We start from the raw sequence: 16,580 nt of genomic DNA, 5'->3' as shown, positions 1-16,580 counted from the left end.
CCTGCTGGTGAACAGAGGAGCAGTCCACTTCATCAGATTATCTATAAAAAGCAACGTCCCACCACTACACACTCACACACACACACACACACACACACTCCAGGGATGAAAATATAATGCAATATAAAGCGCCCTCCCTTCACGCCATGGCATCCCACACCGCTGTCCAAAGTTAACACCAGACAGAAGGATATCTACATCATCATATGGAAGGAAACGTAAATGGATGGAGACACATATGGATCACATTAGTTTACTGTAAAACTACGTCTTAGTTAGTGCTTATCTTGGCGAGAGCCGAGTTCAAATCAGCATGAAGTTTTAACATCTACTCTCGTGTAATGGAAATCATTATATATATATATATATATATATATATATATATACAGATATATATGAGAGCTATTTTGTTTTGTGTTTAACTTTGGACAGCGCTGTGGGATGCCACGGCGTGAAGGGATGGCGCGTTATATTGCATTGTATTTTCATCCCTGGAGTGTGTGTGTGTGTGAGTGTGTAGTGGTGTGACGTTGCTTTTTATAGATAACCTGATGAACTGGACTGCTCCTCTGTCCACCAGCAGGGGGCACTCACTATACATTACCAGCATTTAACTACTCTGTTTACAGATGTCCTTCTGGGACTACCAGAGCCCAGCACAGTGTCCAGGAGTACTGTAATCTAAAAGCACGACCAGAGCCCAGCACAGTGTCCAGCAGTACTGTAATCTACAAGCACGACCAGAGCCCAGCACAGTGTCCAGGAGTATTGTAATCTCCATGCATGACCAGGTCACCTTTACACTGCTGTTTATACCTTTAAAAGCAAGTCCTGGCCATTTCACAGACACACCATCCAGTTAAATATTACATCATCAAACCCTGGAGGTTCACACACTTACTCACTCTCTGCCTCTCTCGCTTTACTGCCTGCTGTCGGTCTTCAAATGCGCAAATCAAAATATTTTTGTTCTGCAGTTTATTTTGTAGACACCTTTATCCAAGGAGACTTGCAGGTGTTACAATGCAAGCTTCATATTTAAATAGTGTAGTTTACAGTTAGTGCAATAATACTACTAGACTACAGTGTGAACTAGGATGCAGTTATATCTACAATGACATTAGTAGTGGAATAGCGCATTAGCAGAGGATCCAGTAACATGGTGCTCAGGTCAGGTAAGTCCAGTGCATAATAAGAGGGGTAGATCAACAAGGGCAGTCTGAACAGGTGGGTCTGAGAGGCAGCAAGCAAGAACAAGCATTTTAAATTGAATCCCAGCAGAGACAGAGTGAAGCATGAGAGGACAGAAGACAAGCAGCAGAGTTTTGAATGAGCTGAAGAGGGGGAGGAGAGAGAGAAGTCCAATCTGGAGAGTACAAGAGCTTGGACCAGGAATTGGGTGGAATACAACAGTAACAAAAGGACAGATATGGTAGATGCTACATACAAAGAAAGCAATTGTGTCAGGAAACATATGTTGAGAGAAGGGTCAAGAGTAACACCTACATTTTCAGGTAGAGTGACAGTCGAGAGACTGAGACAGAGGGAGAGGAAGCAAAGGTCAGATTTAGAGAGGCCGAGTTTGAAGTGGTGAGACCGAGTTAAAGTTGAGATAGCAGCCCCATACAAGGGTGCCATGCATTCAAAAGGTTACATTTGTTCACATGCATTTGTCATACTTTGTGAACCCCTATAAATTATTGACTTAATTCTATTTGCCCCCAGTTTGGCAGATCCAGACTGTTTTGCAGGTGTTGAGGTGGAGAGAGTGTTACAATGAAGACACAGCACAGAAGAGATGGGTTGGTTCTTTTTATTTGAAATGGTTACTGTAGTCTTAGGGCTGAGTTTCCTGCCTGGGCTCTGAGCTCCTTCACTAGGCTCCCTCCAGCATCACCCTCCCTGGGCAGGGATTACCAGCACAGCGCAGTCTCATACTGGGGTCGACTGAGATGGGAGTGTCTGAAGGAAGAGTTACAAGAGGCACAGTGCTGGGGTCAGAATACAGCATGCTGGGACAATCAGAAGCAACACAATGTACCAGAGTGAAGTACAAGCCAATAGAACTGCTGTTCAATAGTGTGACGCACTAGATAGCAAGTACAAAATCACTACAATAAAACCCATGCAGTTCAAAAATGCATCAGCAGCGCAGCTCAAATACAACACATGTATCTGAAATATTAGAACTATGGATAAAGTTAATGCATGTGTACTTGCACAATTACCAGCTATGATGCAAAACACACAAGACAGTGTTCCCCTTAATTCTCACACACATGTGAACCCAATCAACAGAATCCAGAGTCAACGCTGGTCCTTTTCTAGAAGGATTTGATCCATTGTGCAACTCACCTCTCCCATCAAAGCAACCCTCATTGCAGCGGCGCTGGTCTGGAGAACAGACTTCAGTGGAGCACATGAAGGAGATCTGAGATACACGGGAGGAGGAGAGACTTGGTCAAAGCATATGGCACTGAATTTCACAGGGATGGAAAGACCTCCCATTGCCAGCAGCATCACCCATTCCAGGTTTTACTACAAGCTTGATCAGCCAGAGTGTAGAGGCAACAAGCTCAGGTGTACGATTAAACCAATAGCAAAACCAGGAATGGACCCAACTGCTCTGGAGGATTTCCATCCGTGTCTTCAACTACAACAGAGATCGAAAATGCAGAAGACAGAAAGACTGAGAGTCCAAATGCTTGTCATGGAATTTCCACTGAAGACACTGGCAGTTGAGCGTTGTTACTGATGCAATACAGACCCGTGCAGAGCCAGGTCAGTCTGCAGCACCCCATTAATACCCCACCCACCTCCTCGTCCAGGGCTAGCCCACTGCTCAGGAACTGGAATGTTCGGAGACTGAAGCGTCGTCTGAATTTGGAGTGGGGGGGCTGGCCGTCCACGTGCAGAGACGCAGAGCTGCCGTAATCCAGGACATTTGGACAACTGAGGGACAGAGGCATCCAATCAGAAGCGGTATAGGGTTAAAAAAAAGCTCATGGCAGACTGACAGGACCTCAGAACATGTGTGTGATGGTCAGACTCACCCCTGGTACAGCAGCACCCACACAGCACTGGAGGAGCGTGGGTAAGCAATGCAGTAGTGCACCAGCAGAACCAGGCTGGGGTCAGTGGGGTTGATCAGACGCAGCTCGAGGTAAACTCTGCTCCCCAGGAGGAGACTCACGGGCAGGCTGGAGGAGGGGTAGAACTGGGAGAAGGTCCCATCTGAGGAGAGAGAGAGAGAGAGACTTTCAGCATCCTATCAAGTGAGACATGGGGGTAGAAGCGGCTGGATCTCAGTTCTGGAGGACAGATTTATAACATGCATTGAAATGGAGCGTTTGATAACTTTGTATTTGGTTTATAATAACTGAAGAGATGGATAGATACACCTCCAGGTGGCATGTCTCACCTTTAGCAATCTGTAACTGCACCTGAAACACCCCCAGGTGAGGGGCAGGGCGGAGGTCTGTGGGGGTCTTCACCAGGAACCCAGTGCTGGCCACGTTCCCTTTAGAATAACGACATTCCACAAGGAGACTAGGGGTAGAAAGAGTGGAGCACTGAATACAGCATAGGAGAAAGACTGTGATCCACACCATTACTAGAGGCTCCATCTAAAAGCAATGTATACCTGCGATAAGGGCAGAGCTCTGGCTATATACTTGCCTAAAGGGACGGTCGCTGGTTACGAGCCCGTAGGTCCACTGTCTGCGTTGGATCAAGCTCTGCACCTCAGCCAGGTAGACTCTAGTCTCCCCCACAACCTGCACACAGAGGGTTACAATCCAGTGCATCACGTCACTGGTCCAATTAAATGTACGTGGCCAAAACTAATTACAGCCATTTGATATGTCATGCATCAAAAGGGTCAATTCTGAAATGCTCCATTCAAACTTCTGAACAGGAACTCACAAAGGTGCAGGTCCCACAGCCAGTGACTGGGAATTTGAAGATGGCATAGTCTGGAGTGCAGAGAACTGGGAGGCAGGACTGGTCCCCAGCGAGCGCCAGACTGGCAGGGTTGACCTCAGGATTGAAAGACTTGCGGTAAACAGCAAACACAAACTGCTCGTCTGCCGTGCACACTGAGGAGAGAGAGAGAGATTGAATCCAATACAGGCTTTTAAACAGCCAAGAATGACCATGAACCCACTAGCAGCCCAGGCTTACTGCATTCATTGGAAAGGACAGAGGTGCACGACACCAATGGATGCAAGAGGAAATCAGTCTATTGGAGGAGAGGAATGGGGTGCTTACTCTCTAGAGGGTAGAAGCAGCGGCGGGTTTTGGGGTTCATGCAGCAGCCTCTAGCCCGGCACAGCGCTGGAGAGAGCTTAGAGGGGCCACAGGGAAGCTGCTGCTCAGCTGGGATCAGACAGCCTGCAGGAAATGAGACAGGGAAACAGATTTACCATTCAGAGTGAAGAGACAGCGGCTTGGGTTTGTATGGATTGCTGCTTGGAAGAGTAAAGGCTGCTACACACCAGGCGCAACTGCAGGGATTAATAAAACCTATACTTGAGATGCATCACACCACAGGCAACACAAAATAGAACAGCTGCCATGCATGCGGTCCAGCAGGGTGAAGCTGATCCCCAGAATGACAGAGGAAACACCCAGAGCTTTGTGACAAGGACCACAATAAGATTAAGACTATGGGAGTCCATTTCAAAAGGCACTGGATAAGCCTGGTATGTGCGACTTATTGTCACCCATGCTGAAATAGTGTCAGAGAAGACTCAATTTCAACATCATGATTATGTACCAGTCTTGATCATTGTTTTGTCAATAGCAATTAGCTGGACAGATCAGCCAGTTCTCCAACTTGTCACATCACTTCTGGTGATACCACTGCCAATCTGGTGTGGGGCAGCCTCAAGTGTGTCACTCCCTCCACACCCCCAGAATCTGATACTCTTAGGTTGTGCTGAAGGTCCTGCAACATGATCAACCAATAAAAGACCTGCATGCTGTGGTAGTCCAAGCACAAGTGAGCAGAGGCGGGACAAACAGTTGAAGGCATTCTGCCTGGTCTGAAAGTCTGGAGTAATTTTAACCAATGGGAGTGTCAGATGTGCCCCTTGTTACGCAGGTGGCTAATCATTGAGGCAGGACATATGCAAGGCTAAGCAGTGCAAGAAAAGCTGAATTTTGTGCAAGAGATTAGAGGCAGTTCATTACATTGATAACGTTAAAATATCAACCAGAGATGTGCTCAGCCACTGAAGGAGGAATACAGAATGGACTGTGTACAAGTAGTGTGGAGAGTCACTTGACATTAGCTATTCGTAAAGCTCCAGCCGCAAAAGAAAGCTACCCAATGCATCCATCTACTCAAAGCTTGGTTTCTTTTCTGTATTCAGAATGTTTATAGGTTGCAGTTTTTGTATCAACCGCACTACACGAATTACAAGGTTACCAAACAATTACATTAAAAACACGCTTGCTGTTCTCTCTTCCCCCCTCCATGACCATATAAAACGGTTATTGTGTGGTGGGGGCAGGTGTTGACTCTGCTACCCCAGTGGATTGTCACTGCACACCACTGGGTTTTGCTACGAGTTTAATAACACACCCAAGCTTGTTAACTAGATCCTGGGGATAATCAAGCTCTGATCAAAAGCTGGAATAGGTGAAAATCCTGTGCAATGGGAGGAGGGAGTTCATTAGACCCACCTTCTTGGGGGATGGGATTTGGGGGTATAGGGCAGGAAGATACCGTCACCTCCCTCTGGCGAGAGGAGTAGGGGGTGAAGAGCACCGTCAGGACATACAAGTTATTCTAGAACACAAGGAGGGAGAGTGGAGACATTGGCACAATAGAAAACACACATCCAGCAACACAAATGGATTGACACACACTAGCCCTGCTGCACCCAGTCCTGGCTTTCAGAACTCCACCTTGTTCAGGTATTTTATTGAAAAGGTCAAGCAGACCCCTGGTAAACCTGCTCTGAACCCAAGGACTGGATGCAGAGTCCAGCCATTCACGAGTTGGGCAGGCTCTTACCAAGGTCTTGACATGGCAGGCCGTGTAAGACACTGTGAAGACGGTCTTTCCATCCTTCTCCTCTAGAGTGTAGCCACAAGCACTTGGTGCAGACTGCACCCCAACCAGATTATTGGAGTCATCTACAAAAAGATCAAAACAAAGCCTGGGTTAGGGCCATCCATCACCCATTGCCACAGTTCTGAATGTAATCATAGCATCAGTAACAAAGCCATTATCTACAGCCACTGCATGCAGCACAGACTGCCTCCATGCAGCCCCAGATACAGACACTCAATAGCTTGTGCCAAAGTTCCTGAACAAGTTGATTGGACCAGCTGTTCTCTACATGTGTAAAAATGTTAATGTGAAACACAGCAAGCTTCCATACACCCCCCAGATACAGTCAATAGGTTTATAAAATCAGCATTACAATAAACCAAGACAAAAGCATGAAGACTCTCAGCAGCTGAAGATAGAAAGAGTCTCAATTTGAAAGTGCTCAAATGACAATCATGGCTTTGACAGTCAAAAGCCAGTCCCAGACTCACCCTTGACTTTGACCAGGTCGAGGGGACCGGCAGGCAGCAGCACCGTCATGCACCCCTCACTGCAGGAGACAGAGACACCAGCAGGGTGGGGAGGGAGGATCTCACGCTTAGCCAAGACACGGCACTTCATATGCCTCAAGCGAGTCACCTCGTTTACATCAGAGAACGAAACGGACAGCGAGTAATGGACATGGCCGTCAATGTTCTACAAAGAGAAATAAGGGTTACACACACAATAAGTCCCCACAAAAATGCATGGTTTACCATTGCCAAGAACTAGGCTCAGTGAAAGCATGGCATGATCATCCATTACCACACGTTAGCATGCTTTCACTGGGAAACTGAAGGGTTAGTTTTACCCTGCTTTGGTTTTTTTGTGTACCGTTTCTAATGCTTCACACATGCTTTCACTGTACTGTCACACTGCTGTGCTGTTACTGTGGGCAAGACAAATATGCAGGAATTGCACAGGTGTGCCAAGTTCAACTACATTGTAAATGACAGGTCCAATAGTAATTGACTAGGTCTGAAGGGGTCCCTGCTTGCTCACACAGACAGCCTCACCTGTTTCAGCACATCACAAGCATCGTAAGGAGCCATAAAGTAGTTCTTCCCAATCCCCTGGACCAGCCCATAGCCACAACTGCCATTGGCCTTCACAGCAACCAGGTTGTTCTTCCCATCTACAAGGACAGGAGGAGGTGGGTATAGCTACAGCACTCATGCCATTGGGAGGGTAACTTGCCAATGGATCTACTGTGATTTATGCAAGTACAATTAAGGATCCAATACTAGTCTCACTAGGAGTTGAAGAAGACACCCCTGAGCTGGATACCTACACTGTGGCTAATGAAGCTCATAGTAACTACTATGCAATAGGAGTCTTGCTGCACTCCCTGCAACATGATCACTGACCCCCATCCACCCCCTTTAGGAGGAGTGCTGACCATCTCTAAAATCCATTCCAACTCTTATAAGCTTTGACACCAGGGATGGAAACAACACTCCCATCGCATAGCAGTTTCAGCTATTCCTGGTGTCACTAGGAGTTTAAGACAAGTGAACTTGTTCCCTATACACAGTGGCTAATCAAGCTCTTGGTAAAGCCTGGAATGGGTACACTACTATTGCATTCATGATTAAGAGCAAGCGGCTTTACAAACCAGCCCCTCCCACTGCAGACTCACCCAGGATGAAGACCTGGTCTAGTGGCCCCTCTGGAAGATCTGTACTCATGCTGGAGGGGCCACAGACAGCAGGGGGTTCTAATGGGAGACACTCCTGCTCTATGGAGCCTGGCCGTCCCTCCGCGTCCTTGTACGTCACATGGAAGACCAGGGTATTTTTCTGGGAGGAAGACTGGTTAGAATAGCGCCTTGAGCCGGCTTTAGACTGTTACAGTAGCATCAGGGGAGAAGCTTCTCTTGCCCAAATATTAAAACAATAAATATACATTGTTGCAGGAACATTGGACTGGACTAGGACAGACATCAATCATGCACCAGATTTGCCAAAGACTAGATTAAGCTACAATTGCAGACTTTACCACTGCGAAAGCACAGAGGTTAGTTTAACGGTTAGTTTCTACAATTGCTGTAGTAAATTGTAACATTTAATTGTCAGTCCTTATTTGGAGGACAGGCTTCACTTTGTCATCGAGTATTTAACTCATCTACCTGTTTTACTTTAACATTGATACTGTAATTGTTAGCCAGAAACACCGAAAGGTACCAAATTACAAATACAACTTCTTGTGTTCAGATACTTCAACTACATGTTGATACTTAATGGATTAAGGGCAATTCTGTGAATTAGTGAAGCATCTTTCTACCTCAAATCTTGTGCAATTGCCTTCCTGAATGGCCCCAGCTATAAGGGCTGCAGGGCTGAGTGCTGTTCAGTGGCTGCTCCTATAAAACACCTGAAGTGAATTCCCTCCCTTGGAGTTCAAGGGTGTTGCAGAAAACAGCTTGAAACATTGGAGTCAATATCCCAGTCAAGGGAAAAATGTATCCTTGTTACGCTTCAGCAAGGGGTTTTATGCCAATAGCCGCTGGTCCTCGGTTGAGATTATTGAAGGACAGTCAGCGCACGCTTTGACCTTGTACCTGTGTTTGAAGAGGACAGCCTTCATCCTTGGCATAGTAAGAGATTGTGAGCACATTCATCCCGTCTCCCTTCATCAGGTAGAAAGCACATTCATCTGGGGCGTCTTTGATCAGCATCTCCAAACCAGACCGGTCTGAGAAAACACACAACATGAGAAGAAATATCAAGCTTCATGCAAATGTGAAATACTAGAAGTCACTGTGTATTAAAAGGAGTCAAGATATGATATTGCAATAGGTGTATATAGTTTGTATCGCGATACAAGACCACAGCATAGCTCACTACTCAATCTACAGCTCCCAGCATCACTCACCATTGCTGCAGGTGCATAGGCATGATGGGAGCTGTAGTTCTAGCCAGAGCCAGACAATCATGGTGTCTACGCAATGTAAAGAGAGGTCTGGATGGTTGGACACAAGCTATGAAGGGTGTGTTATAGCTGCTAGGATCACACCACTACCCCAGTCTCAATGTAACAATAGCCACTAAATGATCGTTTGAGCACATTAGGCATCTACAAGTAGCCCATCACATGCTGATGCAGATCGTACCACACCTTCATATCGATACGGTCGTGACATTAGTGTCTTGTTGCAGCCCTTGTGTTCAGATTCAGGAAGAACACTAGACATGCAGAACAGCATTTGACAATCAGGGTCTCACCTATGATTGTGACCTCCTCTAGGGGTCCCTCTGGCAGTTCAAAGGTCACAGTGGTGACCCCACAGGCTGCGCTGGGGAGAGATTTGGGGGTGCTCTGTGGACACCTCATCACCAGCCCTGCACCCCCTGTCCTTGCGAAGAACACGGTGAGCACAAAGGAGGAGATCCCGTTGATTTCCTAAAAGGAACAAGACAGTAACACCAGGGGTGGCCAATACTGCTATCAAAGAAGTCTGGAATGGTGAGGTATTAACCCAGCGAGTACAACATTTCTGAGAACAAACACAAGCTGTATTTATGCAATCTGATACACTACACTGACTTCACTTTTGCAGTTAGTTAAGAGGTAGAAGCCAATTAAATCCACAAGACACTTCATGGGTTAAAACAGAGTGGTCCCTCAACAATAGAATCAATCTCACCAATACAGAACCAGTCCAACTCAATTATAGTCTACCTGCTATTTCTACCATGCTGTCCAACACTGTAGCCAATTATTAAAAGAGCATTTATCCATTTCTTCCTTAAATTATTTCTAGTGATTGAGGAGCATCCTGTCGGATCCAGAGTCTCTGAATTCTCCAAACCCACAGTAAAAAGGAGTTAAAGCAACTTGCCTGTATCTTCACGTTGCAGCCCTTGAATGACGTCGTGAACAAGCTGTAGCCCCCACTAAACGTCACGCTGTACTTGCAAAACCCGGCCAGGCTCGCCACTGGAAGGAGGCGATTCTTCACTAAAAGAAATATAGTAACATCGTGCGAGGTCATCCATCACGGGGTGTGGTACACATTAAAACGTGGTACACTGTGTGCTGCGCTTGCCATGCACAAATGATTTTAGCTCAATTACGACCATCTGAAAAGGGCCATGTTGTAACTGGTGATGAACAAACTGGGTTATCTAACACTGTAAACCTGTATGATAGTGCCTTGTTTGTAGTGATGTGTGCAGTAGTCGATCACAGCGTATCATTTTCTGGCGTTAGACGGGTACGCGCACCACATTCTGACGATGAAACACTTTGTCGCTACACCGGGACCACGTGCCCGAAGTTTAAAGTAAACATGCGATTTATTTCCATCTAGTAGCAGGACGGAGGCGGGTCTATTAAACACAGACCAGATTCAAACAAGACAAGAGGGAATGCTGTCATCTGAAATGTATGTTCCAGGATTTGCCAGGTTTCAATGTTTGCTCGATTCAAGGAAGTACAACAAACATTAAAACAGACGTCAAATATCCAGCTAATATTTTGCTGTTATTTAGAATAAAATTACTTTCTTGGTCAACTAACTACACTGCATTTTAATTGTAAGACCCACACGCACCATTTAGTTCTGTATTCCAGTCATACATAAACCAGTAATATATTTATATGTATGTGTGTTGTATGGAGTCGCCGAGGCCCCTCCTCGCCCTCACCTCGCACACGGAGCGCCTTCACGCCAGTGCCGGGTAGCTTGAGTGTCATTCTATCCTCGTAGCAGATTAATCCGGGATCCTCCGGTTTAAGAGCCGGGCCGGTGGAGGCTGTCTCGCCGCCGTCATCATCCTCGCTTGGGACGTTAGTGTGGAAGGAGTCTAGCGGGAGGAACGAGAGGAAGCAAAGTTAACCGGTAGAGAATCACTGCAGAAGGACGCCCCGTGTCTATCTGTTTGTAACGAAGGCACTGTGCAGTGCAGGTGGAACTGAGCACATTTAAAAACAAACTGACAGAGAAAAACAAACAAAAAAGTAAGCCTCCTTTCTGACGCCTCACCGAGGTTGGGAGTCGCATTCCCAGGCTGCAGCAGCGGGGTCTCCCCGGTCCAAGACAAGGCGGCCCGGCCGAATCCAAGCAGCAAGCACGCCACAAGTAAGCAAGGCGGCAGCATCATCATCCTCTGCCCGCTCCGACACATTGGTGTTGTTTTCCCGCAGCCACTTGTCGCTCCAGTCCCTGCAGTCAGGCTGTATCCTCGCTTACTGCGCTCTGGGGGTTTATAAGAGGTGTCGAGACCGCGCGAGGGCTTCATTGACGCTCCAATCGGGTTCCACGCGCCATCATTCTCACGCAGGTTTTTTTTTTTTTTTAAACCACTTTAAACCACGGAGGAAACTTTACCGCGTCTCTCAGCGAGATTGACTCAACGCGGAGGAAACTTTACCGCGTCTCTCAGCGAGATTGACTCAACGCGGAGGAAACTTTACCGCGTCTCTCAGCGAGATTGACTCAACGCGGAGGAAACTTTACCGCGTCTCTCAGCGAGATTGACTCAACGCGGAGGAAACTTTACCGCGTCTCTCAGCGAGATTGACTCAACGCGGAGGAAACTTTACCGCGTCTCTCAGCGAGATTGACTCAACGCAGTTTTGTTTTATTTTATTTAAGTGGCGATTTTAGCCAAGCCAGGTAAACAATTCAGTCATGCAATGCACACTATCTTTATATGGTGCTGAATAACATTGTTTGGTTCAGACGTGAGTTAAAAACAACATTAACACGTGATAATAAATGTACATACACCGCGTGGTTTCCCGCCGCCAGTGTAACGTGAAAACCCGCACGGTTTACCGCTTTCCGCTGCCAGTGTAATCAGCCCTTAACTCCTGTCTGTCTGTGATCGGGTGATCTGAGCACGGGTTTTAATTGGAGGAGCGACCCACCCCTTCTAACGCGCGGCTGTATTGCAGTTGTATGAGTGAGGATTGAAATGGCTTCGTTTTGAAATGCAGGATAACGCAGCTGATGGGCTGATTAAGACTCCATTTGCCTCGCTAGATTATACTGAAAAACTCAAGATCTGAAGGGAAATTGAAATTGCTAATAAGAACAGGTCATTTCATTTGGCAGTAAAGCATTACATTTGAGATGACATATTTGAAGGGAAAATGCGAAACTTTAATTGTCACGCATACTAGAAGACAGGGCAGGAAGTCTTAGCTCAAAAAAAAAAATGACGTTGCTGGTTGTTGCTATGGTAAGACGAGACGCAATGTACTGTGTGTGTTTTCCCCCACTGTAAGCAGTTACCTCACTAATGCAGTAACAGCCTTTCAGAATGTCAAAAAGTACAAACTGACATTTCTATTAATGGACCTTCCCTTTCAAGTGCACAGCAAAATAGATGTTTTATGTGACAGAACTGTGACCTCATTTACGGTCAAAAGGACAGGACCAATCAGAAGGCGGGGTACAGTAATTTAAATATAGTTTGTGGGTATAGCAAGCAATTATGTCAATTTGGCTTATTGTGATAAGAGGAATCCAGTGACACTTGCTGTAGCATTATTTGGAAAATAATTTGGTTCTTAAGAATTTCAATTCTTTGAATATCAATTCTGAAATGCTTTTATACCAGGATGTTCTGAAAAAGTCAAATTCAGAGACTATTCTTGATGTGCAAACATCAGGTAAATGTCAGATAAAATAGCTGATTATTAAAATGTCTCTATACCGGAATACTGTAACTGCATTTAAATAAGATCCTCGCAATGCAAAGACATCCTCAGAATAGAATGACATCGTCACAGCACAGTGACATCATTGCTATTCTGTGTGTCACTTGGAGATGAAGGATATTCTTTCCAGTTGTGATTATTTATGAGGTCATTACTTTAGAACTATACAGGAACACTGATAGAAAACATGGGATTATTTATAAGATCAAAAAGAGCTCTTTTGGATATTGTTTAAAAAAAAATGTTTCCCTATTAATCCTAAATAATTCCTAATTGGTGCGTCCTGGTGTTCACTTTCCAAGCTTTCCCTAAACGCTATTATTATTGAAGAATAATGAGTAAGATTCCATTTATTTTCAGATTTATTCTAAGAATGAAGTGTTTCTGATCCCAGGCTGAATGTGTGATGAGATTGTCTTTTAGAGTGATGTTGTTTTAGGGATGTGAAATCACTGCTGTCTGTTTCTGCTCATCTTGCCAGGACACTCTTGTAAAAGAGGCCTTGCTCTCAATGGGTTTTTCCCTGGTTAAAGAGTAAATAAATAAATAAATCCCAATTTCTACTTCTGTTTGGCATGTTAAATAAAAGATCTAAATTATGTTCATGTAGTTTTTTTTTTTTGTTTTTTTTTAATTATCTCAATCCTAAAATTGTAGGTGATGCTAAACTTTTGGCCAGTGCTGTAGGCAGTTCTGTTAAAGTTCCGTGTAGATTTAATGCTAGGCAGGGGTGTCCAATCACGGTCCTGGAGGGCCATTCCACTCCAGGGTTAATGAGACAATGAACTACTTCAGGGTCTGGCTGGAGGTTTCATTGGTTCAGTTAAACAATTTAGAACAGGGTTGGAACAAAGACCAGGAGTGGAATAGCCCTCTGGGGCCATGATTGGCCACACCTGTGTTATGCCTCTGCCATAACTTGTGTAATAAAGTAAGAGTCCCTTTCCCTTTGAAGTGAATGTTTTGCTATTTTTCCCCATTGTTTTAACAGTTAGAAGAATGAAAAGAAAATGATGAACAGAGTTGATAAAGTTTCACCACTGCTGTGGGCTGTGGCTGTCAAATTCATCGATGAGATTATCCAAAAAGCCACCAGGGAGCTTCCAAAAGAGCAATTGAAAAGTGAACCTGACCAGAAGTCCCTGAGCCCCAGCGTGACATCTCAGGGCCCTGACAAACAGCTGGGCGAGGAAATGAAACATCTGCCTCAATTTAATGTGGACTGCAACATGCCTCAGCGTGTTGGCAGTGAGGACAGCGGCTTCTTCATGCGTAGGGGCACAGGAGGGTGCACCCCCAACCATCAGAAGAGACCCCCATGAAAACCAGACGCAGCATGCCAGCGGCAGCAACAGATTCTGCAGAGGAGGGAAATAAGAGCTGCCCCACTCAATGAGGAGAACCTGGTTCTGCAAAGCCTGGAGACCTCTCCACATAACATCCCGGAGGAAGAAAATCACAGCACCGCTCTGCAGGGGGGAGAGACCAGGAGGTGGGACAGCAAGACCCAGAGGATCCTAAAGGGATGGGAAGCCTCTGTGAAAGAGACGAGGAGGAGAAAGTCAGCGCCGTGGAGCCTTTGAAGGAACAGCTGCCCAGTGAGAAGGGAAGGGGGTTTGGATGGTTTAAAAACATTTCCAAGAAAAACCAGACGGAGGAGAAAAAGATGCTGCTGGTGCTTCTGCATCTAGGGAGGGTGGCAAACAAAAACAAGAAAGGCAATTACAACTGCATGAAGAACAAGACAAAACAAGTATAGTGAGACAAACCAATGGAAAAGGGACATCAAACAAAGGCCAAATAAGAACATGGTGAGCCAGCAATGGAAATAAAGAAAAACTAAATAGAAAGATGGGATAAAGTGAAGAAAAATAAATAAAAGGTGAAATAAAACCAGTGAAAATGAAGAACTATAAGAAAAAGACAAAGGGTGAAATAAAGCAAAGAAACATGGAGGCAAATACAGAAAAAGAAGAGATAAAGGAAAATACAAAAAGGAAAATGGAAGATGGAACGGTTCTTTAAACACCTGTGTATTTTCCAAGGTGTTTTTTTAATCGAAATGTTCTTCCAGTGACTTCCACTTTACATCTGTATTCAAAATTCTGATATTTGTAAGTGATAAGTGATATTAACTCACCTAAAATACACATTCCTATGAGAAGCTGTTCATAGCAAAATGTACTACTTATAGCAATCAACAGGAAAACAATATCCTTAAACTAATCAACTTAAGCACTCCATTATACTATATAGAGAATGAGGCTGTGTTTCCTATACTTTAAATAACCATGCATTACCTGTGTGTGCATTCTATACAACTCTGCAGCTGCTGTGCTTGTGAAAGAAAATGAACACAATTCCATATGAATCCAATCCGGGGGTGTGCGTCTCTTCCTTTAAACTGCTTCCAGACAGCACAGTACTTTGTTTTGCACTGCAGCTGTGTGTTAGATCTGTTCTTTCCCAGCTCATTTTATTGCAACTATAATTATTAAAAACATCTATTTTAAAATACAGAACATTTGAAATCAATTTTAAACAGTACATTGATTGATACCATAACTGATTGAGGACTAAAACATTTGTTTGTTTTGAGTACAATATGAAATAAGATGCAACAAGTTAGGATTACAACAATGTACATCTACAATGACATACTGGTAATGCAATAGTGCTTCAGTGGAAGATGTGGTAGCATGCTGATGAGGTCAGCAGAGTGCAGGATGTAGGAGGGTGGACCTACACAGCTGGCTCTGGAGGTAGAAGGCAGTGACACGCAGCAGTCCTGAAGCTCATGTAGGGGATTCCATATTTTGCTCAAAACTATACTGTTAAACCCCTTTAAATGTAGGTCTGTGTTACTGCAATCCCTGTCTGTACCTAGCAGGGTTTAGGACCTAGGGGAGCACTGTGGCAGGCATGCATTCAGCAGACGAGACAAGCGCACACACTTGACCAGCTACGATGGCTGCACAGGCAATAAACACTCCACAATCTAAAGCAATGCTGAAAAGACACTTTCTGTAAACTATGCAGGACTCATTAACAGTGGACATGGGAGCAAGAACGTGTGTGGTACAAGCGTTCACAGAAAAAAAAAATATATATCTATATCCAGTGGTGCGCAGCAAACCAGTGCTTCAGTTAACATCTCTCATTGCCAAAAGAAAAAAAAAAAAAATTAAAAAGTTTACACAGAGCCCATTACATGTTGTGACTAGTTCAAATAGAGATGCTCCCAGACTCACACACTGCAAAGTATTCTGCAGGAAAGTCTGAACATCACAAATAGTGAAGAATGTTCATTACAAGTTCAGCATCAACATGGTTTAGAAATGCAGATTCATAACATGTGTTTATGTGCAGCAGAGTTTATTCCAAATAGAAGATGGCCAAGGAAAAGTTAGATTGATCCGCCACACAACTCCAGTGTTATGAACATTGCAATACCCCCTTTTTTATTGTTAAAGTAGGTGCCATAGCCCATCAACATGCAGAACCAAACTCACCCGTTACGTTTGTTCTGGGATATGTAACACCACTTGTTTATGCTTTGCAAAATCAACTCCAGTGGACCCATTCACAAAAGTATTGTCTGCTGCCAAACCAGCTACCTCCAATATAACAAGGACCAAGAGAGAATTAGGTAGTGAAGCATGTCAAACAGAAACCACCTTCTAAAAAGCAGTTAAGGAGCACCGTCTCATTTCACCAATTATGAGGGGAATACTTTTATGTCTGTCTTGCGTAGGGATTCACTGCAGGCCACTGAGATTTAAGATAACAAAAAAAAAAAATCCCTTACGTT

General features: G+C 44.8%; 1 protein-coding gene across 1 annotated transcript; it reads right to left on the bottom strand.

Annotated features, from left to right (window-relative positions):
- Window positions 1–1,799: 1,799 nt before the first annotated feature.
- Window positions 1,800–11,374, bottom strand: LOC117412821 (uncharacterized). Its single transcript, XM_058996678.1, has 18 exons — window positions 11,088–11,374; window positions 10,750–10,908; window positions 9,942–10,060; window positions 9,325–9,502; window positions 8,646–8,794; window positions 7,740–7,944; window positions 7,117–7,235; window positions 6,553–6,757; window positions 6,023–6,144; window positions 5,689–5,794; window positions 4,325–4,392; window positions 3,925–4,164; window positions 3,679–3,776; window positions 3,422–3,549; window positions 3,054–3,234; window positions 2,817–2,952; window positions 2,356–2,431; window positions 1,800–1,962 (listed from the first exon to the last, which is right to left on the bottom strand). Exons 1-18 carry the CDS (start codon window positions 11,341–11,343, stop codon window positions 1,877–1,879), a joined length of 2,631 nt encoding a protein of 876 aa, XP_058852661.1. The 5' UTR covers window positions 11,344–11,374; the 3' UTR covers window positions 1,800–1,876.
- Between the last annotated feature and the right edge of the window lie 5,206 nt (window positions 11,375–16,580).

The sequence above is a fragment of the Acipenser ruthenus genome, chromosome 23, assembly GCF_902713425.1.
Source record: "Acipenser ruthenus chromosome 23, fAciRut3.2 maternal haplotype, whole genome shotgun sequence".
In the NCBI taxonomy this organism is placed as follows: domain Eukaryota; kingdom Metazoa; phylum Chordata; class Actinopteri; order Acipenseriformes; family Acipenseridae; genus Acipenser; species Acipenser ruthenus.
Note: the sequence above shows the minus strand (reverse complement) of the source record. Positions and strands in the feature narration are given on the sequence as shown.